The sequence below is a fragment of the Rhagoletis pomonella genome, unplaced genomic scaffold (assembly GCF_013731165.1).
Source record: "Rhagoletis pomonella isolate Grant_MI unplaced genomic scaffold, Rhpom_1.0 Rhpom_scaffold_00793, whole genome shotgun sequence".
Taxonomy (NCBI): Eukaryota; Metazoa; Arthropoda; class Insecta; order Diptera; family Tephritidae; genus Rhagoletis; species Rhagoletis pomonella.
The window spans coordinates 45,194-57,227 of NW_023459347.1; the positions used below are offsets into that span (position 1 = coordinate 45,194).

General features: G+C 34.7%; 1 protein-coding gene and 1 long non-coding RNA gene across 3 annotated transcripts; both read right to left on the reverse strand.

Moving 5' to 3' along the window:
• Positions 1-1,126: 1,126 nt before the first annotated feature.
• LOC118751553 (zinc finger BED domain-containing protein 4-like) lies at positions 1,127-2,663 on the reverse strand. The gene has a single exon (XM_036486378.1). The coding sequence runs from the start codon at positions 2,438-2,440 to the stop codon at positions 1,217-1,219; it is 1,224 nt and encodes a 407-aa protein (XP_036342271.1). The 5' UTR covers positions 2,441-2,663; the 3' UTR covers positions 1,127-1,216.
• Positions 2,664-4,180: 1,517 nt separating this feature from the next.
• LOC118751554 lies at positions 4,181-7,237 on the reverse strand. 2 transcript variants are annotated; one of them, XR_004994549.1, is made up of 3 exons: positions 7,097-7,237; positions 6,991-7,045; positions 4,181-4,281 (listed from the first exon to the last, which is right to left on the reverse strand). It is a non-coding gene; the product is annotated as an uncharacterized LOC118751554 (long non-coding RNA). The 2 variants fall into 2 exon arrangements; XR_004994550.1 differs by having other exon boundaries at positions 6,977-7,045.
• Positions 7,238-12,034: the final 4,797 nt, after the last annotated feature.

Here is a 12,034-nt window from a genome sequence, read left to right on the forward strand (position 1 = left end):
AACTGAGCTACGGATGAGAATGTCGTCCGACTTTGTACGTAAGCCACCCATATTTTGAAAGTTTATCTTCAAATTCTTGAACGCTGGCACGGATATTTTGGAAATGGTTAGGTTTGCTCTTTGGGATGCCCTCTTCGTTGAAAAAACTGAAAGGGACGCTCTTTGATATTGGTAGGCCAAAGCGCTGGGTCCAAAACCTTGTCATATTGAGATGCAATAACACCCAGTTTAAAATTGATCTTCGTAAGCGAACAAGAAATGCTAATTCTGTCGATTCCAGTATTTTTTTCCATGAAAGAAATTATATTTTCCTCAGACACATTTGGTTTAAAAGAAGACAAATGTAGCCATTTTTTGTATCAGCGACATCTAATTCAGTACTGATACTGCGCCCAATAACAACGTTGCGTACATTTTTTCCTTCTTCTTTTTGTTCCTCTTCGTTTGGATGGTGACCCACTGTGCTTGTCCACTTAATAGTGAACCATCAGCACTTTATTTCAGTAGCGGCGGCGGCGGCGGCGGCAGCGGCAGCAGCAGCGTATATGTCAGCAGAGGCATACAAGTAGTTGTCGACGTGTGATCCATAGCAGTTGTTAAAGCTGGGGGAGTAACCATAGCTGAGTTAACAGAATTAACTAGGGATGAAACGATACCATGCAGGTATCGATACTTTTACTGGGAAGTAGTATCGAAAAAAAGTATCGATGCCTGAAAAATATCGGACCTAAAGTATCGATACCTACTCGTATCGGTACTTTGTGTATTCCGTATTAAGTTAAATTTATTTTTTTAAATCACAAGTTAATCATAGTCCGGGAATCCCAAACTCCGAATAATAAAATTTAATAATGTAGGAACGGAAAATAAATAAAACTCCGTTACATAACAGAACTATATGTTTAATGATGAATGGCATTTACACTGATACATATACATTGGAAAAGGTTACAAGTTAATGTTATTCAAGAAAACATTAGTAATAAAATATTTCAGCGAAAAAAGTCTTCTTTTGTTGTACTTCCCAAGAATAGAAGTTTTTCCAAATGTTTGCCAGTCAACCTATTTCTTGACGTGGTTATTGTTGCTCCTGCTTTCGAAAACAATCGTTCGCAAGGAACAGATGTTGCAACTATATGTAAATATGATCGTGCTTGTTTATACAACAAAGGAAACGCAGTTTTCAGCTCCTCCCATTCTTCTAATGGGTTCGACTTCAGGCAAGATACTGGGCTGGATAAATATAAGGACACTTCGTCACCTTTTGTAGACCTTTTTTTTCTTTGACCGACGGCGAGCAGAAGTCGAAGTCATCCTTGGCTACATCTTCCTCTTCTGAGCTTGTTGACACATCTACCTCTATAATACTTTTCAATTTTTGTATAGCCCTACCGCAAGCGTTGGCATCTTGGAAGTGAAGATTTTTGAACCTTGGGTCAAGAATTGTACCGAAAGCTGCATATGTGTTGTACTCGATAAGACCAAATCTTTTATTACACTCTGCCATGAGTTTTGATTGAAGCTGGATGACGCATTCAATGGATGTGGAAAATTTACGCACCTCAGATATAAGGCAGCTCACCATTGGTATAATTTTAGATAATGTTACGTAATTCTGTCCAGAAGCTTCTTTAGTCACGAATTCAAAAGGCTTTAATAGCTGAACAATTTTCTTGATCGCTTCAATTTCTTGGCCCGTTAACATCTCCGGACTATCTGTTGAATCAAGTGTCAGTGCAGATGCAAGTTTGAACATGTCCAGAAAATGTTCTAGCATGTAATATAGTGAATTCCAGCGTGTTTTTATGTCAATAATAAACTTTTTAGTCGATCCTTCGGGAACACCTGCCTCGATTTGTAATTTTCTCAATTTATCTGAATTTATTACGCTGTTCTTCACCCATTTTACGATATTTCTTACTTTGCTTATAAGAGCTTGTATGGAAGCAATATTTACGGACGACTGAACGATCAAATTGATTGTATGTGCAAAACAAGGCAAGTGCTTGGATTCGCCTAGGGTTTGTCTTATCGCCGCTACCATATTTGCCTTATTGTCAGTTACTGTGCATGTAATTTTGGTCAATGGAATTCTCCAATCGTTGAGAATATCAGAAAACACGTTGGATATATACTCAGCTGTATGGTTAGTATTGAGTTCTCTGGTAGCAATATTTAAATTTGTAATAGATGCTTGCTCTATAAAATGTGTCGTTATTCCCAAAAAACTTTTTTCATTCATAGTCTCGGTCCAGACATCAATTGTCATGCACAAGTCATTTGCTTTAGATATTTTAACAGACCACTCCCTCTTCATTACGTCATATTTATCGCAAAGTAGTTTTTTAAAATGTGTGGAGGAAGGCACTTTATACACAGGAGCTACTTCTTTCATTAATTCCAAGAATTCCTCGCCTTCAACAATATGAAACGGTCGCATATCTTTACAAATAAAGTACAAAATACATTCTGTTATACTTCTGCATTTAGCACCACCGTCTGAAAAAGGAATAAATGCACAATGTTAACATATATGTTTAACATCGCGCTCTAAAAACATCAAAGCTCCTTTGCCGAAACTCCCTCCCAATATTATTGTCACACTAAACGCAGGCTAAATATCCTTATCGAGGTGATCGAGCCTCGACACGCTAGTCTTTCCAGACCGTCTGATCAGACCAACATGCGACGTTCCCACGACAGTCGGGTCTACGTAACCGGAACCACCCAGATTTATATCTGGCCAAGGACTGTCACTACAGAAATACTCCCCAAAAACCCTTTGGGGAATTTTTATGCTATTACAACAACAACAACCAACATGCGAAAATACACTAGTCTTCTGAAACCACCCTGCAAAAAATGCGACTAATCCGGGATGACTCCGGGAGCAATCGCAAAGGAACATGCGACTAATACCACATTTGATCTCTTTATATGGAATGAACTGTTCGCTTTTGTTCGAGCATGTCCTATGAAGAGACTAATTGTTCACCTTTATACCCGAACGGGTATAAAAAGCGACTATTCACTTTTAAAAAATAAAAATAAAAATTTGCGCCAGCTCAGATTCGAACCGGGGTGCTCAGGTTTGTTAGGCGAATACTCTCTCTGTGTGCCAACGCCGCACATGAAATATCATTTACTAAGTGCGTACATATAATTAAGTTGTTAATAGTACCCGTTAGAGATGAGTCGGGGACTAATTGATCTCCAATTATACCCGTAAGGGATGAGTCGAGACTAATTGATCTCCAATAGTACCCGTATAAGACTTGTTGCGACTAATTAATGCCCAATTGTATCCGATTGAGAGTAATCTCGGAATACTCTCTTTAGAGATTAGTCGCACAATTTTTTGCAGGGGTCATACCATGTATGTGTGTATGTGTGTATTATACCCATAAGGGATGAGTCGAGACTAATTAACCTCCATTAGTACCCGAATGAGACTAGTTGGGACTAATTAATACCCAATTGTACCCGATTGAGAGTAATCCCGGAATAATCTCTTTAGAGATTAGTCGCACAATTTTTTGCAGGGTATGTACATATATGTGTATGTGCGTAGTATTTGGCGGTAATATGCACATACATACATACAGTGGTGGAAGAAACAGTTACGTACCTGTGTACATATACGGTTTTTAATTGTGTTAGTAGGAAATTTGTCTATGTGTGTAATATAACAATGGTAATCATGCTCTTAAGCAAATAGTCGCACATTTGCATATTTCGATAAAATTTTTGATTTATGTCTATTGAAAACATATCCCACACGTTCTTCAAAAGGGACACAACTAAAAAAAATATAAATTAGATAGATTTTTTTGCATGAATCAATTCCAATTAATGCAAATATTTCTTTCTCCATGAATATTTTCTCTAACCAGAAAACAACTGTTATACCCGTATTAATTGCATTGAATCTGTACGATCCACAAACAGTTATATTTTCGGATCTGATTTTTGAGTTGTGTCTCTTTTGAAGATGGTGTGCGTGCGATACGTGCCAGATTGCGAGTACCTTCCGTTTTATTAATAAAAAGGTGTATATCAATTACTACTGTAAATTTCGTACCTTTTTGGGAACACGCTTTTTAAAAAGCAGCTTTTAGAGGATTAAATTGTTTAGTTGGCGTTGACGTCGATGACTGAGTGGTAATTTGACTAGATTGGCTTTTACTGCAAACAGACGATCGAGTAGAACTTGTTGACGATGGCGACGAACTTCCTTCTTCTAAATCGATTACATCCAAATCTGCTTCCTTTTGTTTCCTTCTATAAAATGAATTCGGTTAAAACACCAGCAAACACCATGATGAAGGGAACAAAGATGGCGCATTCCGCAAACCCCTACTTTGGTTTGGCCGATTTTGACAATTCTCAAGTAAAAGAAAACAACGCCTCAGAAAGTTTAAGTGATTCATTAATACTTTAACAAAATTCACATTTTTATTAAACCGGGTTTGCTCTCAAAGAAATTGAATATTACGAAAATTGGCGGTGTGTTCTTTTCTTTTATCCTCCTATTCGGCTTTATTAACTTTAAGTTGTGAAATGCCATCGCCGCCGGGAATGCGCAATCTTGTATTCTATAATTTTTCAGCAAACACAAAGCATTTTTGGTACATATACAGTTGCGGTCAAAATAAAAGAACCAAAATTCAAAATGATATTGTTTGCATCTTAACACATAGTTCGATTAATAGCAGACATAGATGGATTAATTTTTGTGAACTTTGTGCAAGCTTTGAAACTATTGTTTTTGTGTTTTCTGCTATTAATCGAACTATGTTTTAAATAAAATTTATTAATAATAATTAAATAAACATAAGATGCAAACAATATCATTTTGAATTTTGGTTCTATTGTTTTGACCGCAACTGTATATGTATGTATGTATACAGGGTTATCGGAAAAGTCATCCTAGATGCTTAAGAACATTATTGTTTAGATAATATCTGATTAATTTGGTTATATGGAATGAAGTCCAAAACTTAACCGTTTAGAAATTCGATTTTAAATATTATATAAAAAATATTTTTTTTGCCTATAATTAATAAAAATCACCAATAAAACTTCAACCAAGCCTCGCCAGTTAAGATCGGTTGCTTGAACTACCGTTATTATGTAAATATGTACGTATCTAGGAAGACTTTTCTAGTAACTCGGTATAATGTAAAATACCAGAACCAGCATGCAAAGACTTAATTGTTAGCTTTAGTTGAAAAAGGAAATTTATTCCTAAACAGAACCAAATGTTGGGTAACACATTGTAAAACATTTCTTGCATTTAGCATTTTTATCATCTTGTTTATGGAAATATATCCACACTTCAGACTTTCGTGGAGGCATTTTTCTTATATTGTATGTTAACTTTCCTTCCTTCCAATTCAGTTTTTGATATACACCTGCGTTCAACTAATTAGAATCGAAATTCAAAATGATATGGTTTGCAAATTATGTTTATCTATGCATGTAAAGAAAATTAATCAAACTTCAAAAAATTGTCATACAAATTTCCAAATTTTTAATCAGAATATTTAGAAAATTTTCGGGTATGCAGAAAATTATTAAAAATAAAAAAATAAAAATGATTTGCAAAAAATATCATTTTGAATTTCGTTTCTAAATAGTTGAACGCAGGTGTACATAATTCCTTTGTTTCTAATTAAATAATTAAAAAAACCTTTATACATTTTTCATTTTAATATAGTCAGTTCAATAAAAAAAAACACCAAAATCTGAGTACCAAATTTTGTGCAAAAATGAGGATTGAAATATAAAGGTGTTTTTTATAAAACTAACTATATTATCAAGAAAAACGTACAAAAGATTATTTAATTAAAAACAATAAAATTATAACAATCACATCACTGTACCTTTTTTTTCGCGCAACGCTATAAATGGGCATCATAAAATAATTTTTTACAATCACAAGAATCTAATCACCAAAACACAATTTTTCAACTATTTAATGCTACGCTGCTTAAGACTTAAAAGTGCAAGAGGTACGATTTCGTTTTCACTACTGTTCTATTCTGTATGTACAGCCGGCTGAATAAGCCCGCGTTCAGTGTATGTACTTTTAACAATCTAATATTTTTCTTTCGATACATTTTTTTACTTATTGCTTATTAAAAGAAATTGCTCATTCCTTAACTTAGATTATATATCGTCACCTAAAATGCAAAACAACGTAACATCAAAAAATTCGAAATTGAGCTTTTTATTGATTACGATTCCTACATCATATTACATAAAATATATTATAATCTAATTATAATAATCATTATATTGTTTAATATAATTTAATTATATGTAATAATTATTATATTATTTAATATAATTACTTGTAATTATAATATAATCTATTATAAGTAATATGATGTAGTCCATCGTAATGAATAAAAAACTCGAATTTTTTAATGACACGTTGTTTTGCATTTTAGTTGGCGATACATAATTTACAGTTTAAAACGTGCAATTTTAGGAAAAAACCAACAAACATCCAAAATATGTCATACAATTTCCAAATGTGCATAAAGAGTTTCAAGAAGTTTTCCAAGTATACAGCTTTTATTATACATATGTACATACTAAAGTGCAAGTTTTAAGTAGCTGAAAATCTCCGTTAATATTTTTAATTTTTTCGCAGACAATGTTGCGCATTTCTTCCACGGAATCAATGAAAATATACATACAACTTGCACTTTAGTATGTATGCTATAATTGAATGGCACGTAAAGCTGCATACTCGAAAAACTTCCAGGAACTAAGTATTTATACAAATACGGAATTTTTACAACATACACACATATGTACATAGGTATTTTGGGAATTCGTTGATTTTTCCCAGAAATTGCACAACGTTTTGAACTGATATTTTATAAGAAATTTTGAATTTTGTAAACAAAAAATATTGAACGCAACTTATTTTGTTGTGTGTATATGTATACATAAATTTACTAACTTCGCTTGGCTCACCCTTTCTGGCTTCTGCTCAAATTTATTTTATTTGGAATCCGAGTCTATAAGTTCCCTAAAAGTAAATTTGGGTTATTTATTAATTAATATAGAAGTTTCCACTTACCTTGTCCTCAATTTTGCCGGCAAAACTCTGTTTTTTTTTGTAGGACCACACAATGATTTTGTTTTCTTTGTAGCTCTAGACATCAAACGACGCAAACACTTTTCAATTAATTGGCAGCTATTGATTCTACCAAATTTTTCCAGTGCTTCGCTTCTAGAAGGTTCTCGTACGTTAAAGGACGCGTAATTTTTTGTTTGACAAGTTGTTCACAAATTAGAATTAGGCAAGGTTTACATGTTCCAACTGTTTAGCCAATATGATAATGTTGGACGCCAAGCCAGCATTTTTTTGAAATTTCAGAAATGATAGCCAGATAATAATCAAGAGAATAATATTTAAACAAAATGCTGACAGGGAATATAAAAGAAATATGATAGAAATGCAGGACGGCACATTTTTTTCATCGTATTTCATAGAAATTATCATGATAAAAACATTACGAGGTAAAAACCTTCTCTTAATTCGTCGGCTATGATTTATTTTCTAGCGTTTGGAAGCATTTTAAATCACATAAAATTTAAAGTAAACAAATTAAATTGTTCAGAACTGTTGTTGTTTGATATTGAAAATGAAAATGTGTGTGTGAGTTTGAGTTTTGAATTTTAAAAGTATATTGTTTGCAAACGTCAGACTGCCCCTCAATAGTTTTACTTTGTAATATTTTAATCGTGATTAAGTCATAAATTGGATTTATAACGTCGCAAAGTTTTTGCAAATGTCGCATTTGTTGCAAAATTTTCCACCTTACGACACAGCTGTTTACTTTTGTATGGAAACTTTCTTGCGACAAAATTGCGCAATTGCCGTATTATTTGAGCTGGCAATCATTACAAAGTCAAAGTCGCGAAACACATGTATTTTTATTGTCTTCGAATATTTCAATAAAAATTATATAAGTTAAGGCTGCTTCGAAATATAATTTTAAACACTTTTTTTTACACTTACGCACGGCATTTTAAAACAAATTTTACATTTGCAATCTAGAGTTGCGACAGGTCGGTCATACAACTTCGTTCGCAGTGTTGCCATTGCGCCAATAATGCCACTTCGCGACATTTTAAAAATCGCACTATAATAAAGATAGAAACGTTTAAATGCATTCTGTTTAAAAAAATAATTGTTTTCAAATTTCACTTATGATTTTAAAAAGCTGGTTTTGGTTTTATCAATCGCCCATAGTATTTGTAAAAAATTGGTTCCAGCTCCTTAATTGTGGCATAAGTCTATAATAATAACCGTTTAGCTATAGACAAAATGTGGCTTGTATCGAGCCTGCTGTTCAATAAAGAAGATATAAGAGGTTTAAGTAAAATTTCGATATTTTATAATATCACCCAAAAGTTACTTATGATGAAGAATTTTAGCAATATAATAATAATGAAGTAAATTAAGGTAGCCATATGATATGTCAAAAGAAAGAAAACTGCGCAGTAGAGAAATGTTTTTGCACCCCCATTATAACGCAAAATTTAAGGAAAATACATAGTGGTAAAAATCGAAATTGTGTGTATATATATATTTTCTACTGACCGGATTCGAAGATAGCGTTTAAATTTTTTGTGCTTGGGATACGTTTAATATTTTAGTGTTTTCTAAGAATTGTTTTTATATTTTGAAACAACTTTTTTTCTTTGTATATTTTCTTCAATATCAGAGCTATTTGCCCCTACCATTAGTATTGCCCGCTAATGTTTACAGCGCGAAGAATAATAGAGTTACTCAGTGACTTTAAATCGCGTTAAAACGTCTGTACTGAATATTCATCCACTTCAACCTTCCACTCGAACAACTGGCCGTGTAAACGTTGCAAACCCTCAACTTTGGTGAAGCAATTGGAGCGTGTATACTTTGCATTACGTCGACTTTGGCGCCTTCTCGCGGTTTTCGCTGGCAATTAAGTTGCCAAAAGCACAGGGCGATTCATATGAGACATAAAAATAGAGGAACAAATTTTGGAGCAAAATTTAGCTTGGTATCGGGTTTCGATACGAGTACTTTTTTTTCGATACCTACTCAGTACTTGGTTCAAAAGTATCGATGCCAAAATTACTTGGTATCGAACGAAAAGTATCGAGTATGTACTTGTATTTACTCGTATCGTTTCATCCCTAGAATTAACACTGCGAGCGGAAGGTTGAGATTTCTCACACGCAACGTCTATGTTACACTCAGACATACATGTATCTGACGAAGTATGATGCATAGCAGTCGTTAAAGCTGGGGTATTAGCGATAACAGAGTTAGCACAGTGAGTGGAAGACTGAGATTTCACACTCGCGACGATTCTGCAGTTCGAGCGAAGATTTTTAACTTCGGTAGTGAGCACATTGATCGACTCGGCAAGCCCATCGGTGCACAGTTTACTCTGCAATGAGTGTAACTTGGCTTCAAGGGATTCCGTTTTGCTAATAAGCCGTTTATTATCATCCGCTAATGCATTGACTAAAGTAAAAACATGGACATTCTCAGCTCTAAGGGCAATAATCTCATCGAACATGGATTGTAGTGATATTGCTTGCTTAGCGTCAATTTGATTGAACTTGCTGCCTGAACCTTTACACACTTGTAGAGACGGAGAGGATGAAAATGGCATTTTTAACTGATGATGAGCAGTTTCATTATTGTTGCGTTGTGAGCCTGTTTGACTACTTGAGGTAGCCGTGTTGTTAGGCAAAGCAGCAACTACACTGTCCTCAGAAACGACGATAGGTGTTGACGCACGCATGGATTCACGCCGAGCCCCATGATTCAATAATACAAGGTTCGATAAACTGACAGTTGTCTCTCTCGCACCGCTCCCTTAGCTGTGGCACCGTGTTGCTTCTTTGCAAATTCACTTGGAAAAAGTGTAGCTTTGGTATGAAATAGAAGTATAAGCTTTTGTGCAATATGTTTATTTGTATATACATATGAAGCACATTTAACTTATGAAAACATAAACTTTTTTTAAATTGGATATTTACATAAAAGTCGCAGTAGTTTTAAATTAATTTTGAGCCCTTTTGCAGTTTTTATACAGCTAAATAGCACATAAAATACTTAATTCACGTAGATATTGTAATATTACGTTCAGTATTTCGTTTAAAATGCCAGATTTCCTGCAAATACATTGGAATTTACAAAAGGAATTTACTACTAATTGCCTACTTTGCGTGCTTTTCTACTACCATTTACGCACCAAGGGATTTCATTCTTCGTCTTTCTCCGTCCTTCGTAAATGCAACCTTCTGTAAGGGAGTGTCAAACCGCGGCTGTCAATAATTATCTAACCTTGTATTATTGAATCATGGCCGAGGCCCAGCACAACCATTGCAGAGAAATGGCTTATCAGAATTGAGCAAGAACTCAACATCAGTTGGGTTCATATTTACATCAGCTAGGTGAAACAGGTCATTACACTTAGCACATTGTATTTTATGCTGTGTCCGCCCCACTTTTTGCCCACAAACACACGGCATTATGATATTATACTCGACAAATTTTAGCGATTTGATTAGAGTCTCTATCTCGGTAACAGCAAACCACAGTAGTGTACAAGCACATCAACATTTGCACATATGTTGGGCGACGAGAAGAATATAAAATACGAAATTTTCAACTAGACAGAGAACGCGAACTGAAGACGTCCGCACGGCTTGACCGCGTGACTGTTAAAAAAAAATAAAACAAGTAAGAGCAGCGTTGTCTTCGGCTATGCCGAAGGCTTCATACCTTTCATGAACATCTGCAAATTTTTCTTTGACAGATTACTGCTTTTGAATACATCTGCATACATCGATAGAGGAGTTACATACTTATATAAAAATCGCATCTAAACAATCAGAGGTATGGAAGATTTTCACTGCTATGTGATCGGTATGTAAACCGGTAACACAATTTATTGGGTTTAGTTTCCTACATAAAGGAGATATATGGCAAAAACTGGTATCTGAACAATCACTGCTATAGGAGATAAAGCTTATACAGCATAGATTTTGACGATTTTCTCAGTAGACTTTGTATTATTATTTATAAAATATCTTACTTGTTTTTGTAATTTTTTTGGCCTTTATAACAATTTTTACAATATGTCGGTCGTGCAGTGCGGACGTATTTTCTCTGCTCGTCAGCTATAGTTGAATAACAAAGTGGATCTTTGTGTGATATACTCGGTCTTCACATTTTCTATGATGGGTCATTTGGTGCGAATGTGAACTCTATAACAAATGAGACAGTGACTCTTTCGTGAACATAAAAATAATAAAAATTCATTGATTTGCCGTAATAAAAAATTCCGTGCATATGTGATCAAAAGGTTGATCGATCTCGACAAACGATTCAGTGCGTTAAGTGCAATGAACTTTTTCATTTAACTTGTGTTGGTATACAACCCGCTGATGCAGAATTTCTTGCCAGCTCAGATAGAGGTTTTTTTTGTAAAGTATGCGCGGACAGGCGCCGAGAATCAATTCGTTCGCCTCCCCTGTCCCTAGCCATCTACATCTTCTAATATGACGAAGTCTGACTCTCTTAAAAGTGCTAATAAATCGACAACTTCGCAAAAACAATTTACTACTAATGCAAACGGTGATAAAAACCTACAGCAACAAATAACGCAGGGATCTAATAAATCGACGACTTCCCAAAAACAATCTACTAGTAATGCAAACGATGCTAAAACCCCACAGCAACAAATAACCATGGGATCTTTGCATAGTGTCATCGTCTCTCTTCAAGCCGACAATAGCCGAATTCTCAATTCCATTGCTGCCCAGCGCGAAGAAAACAACAAACTAATGATAAAAATTGATAACATGCACGATGTTATTATTTCTATGCAGCGTGTTATACCTGAAAAAGACGATGCGATCGCTTCACTAAAGGCCGAGTTGAGTGACCTACGCTCTTGTATGATTACTGCTGTGGAGAAGTTTAACAGTGATAACATATCCAAATGTT

Bases quoted from the DNA above. Each gene is read 5' to 3' on its own strand.
- LOC118751553 (XM_036486378.1), bottom strand. From the start codon at position 2,440: ATGCGACCGTTTCATATTGTTGAAGGCGAGGAATTCTTGGAATTAATG.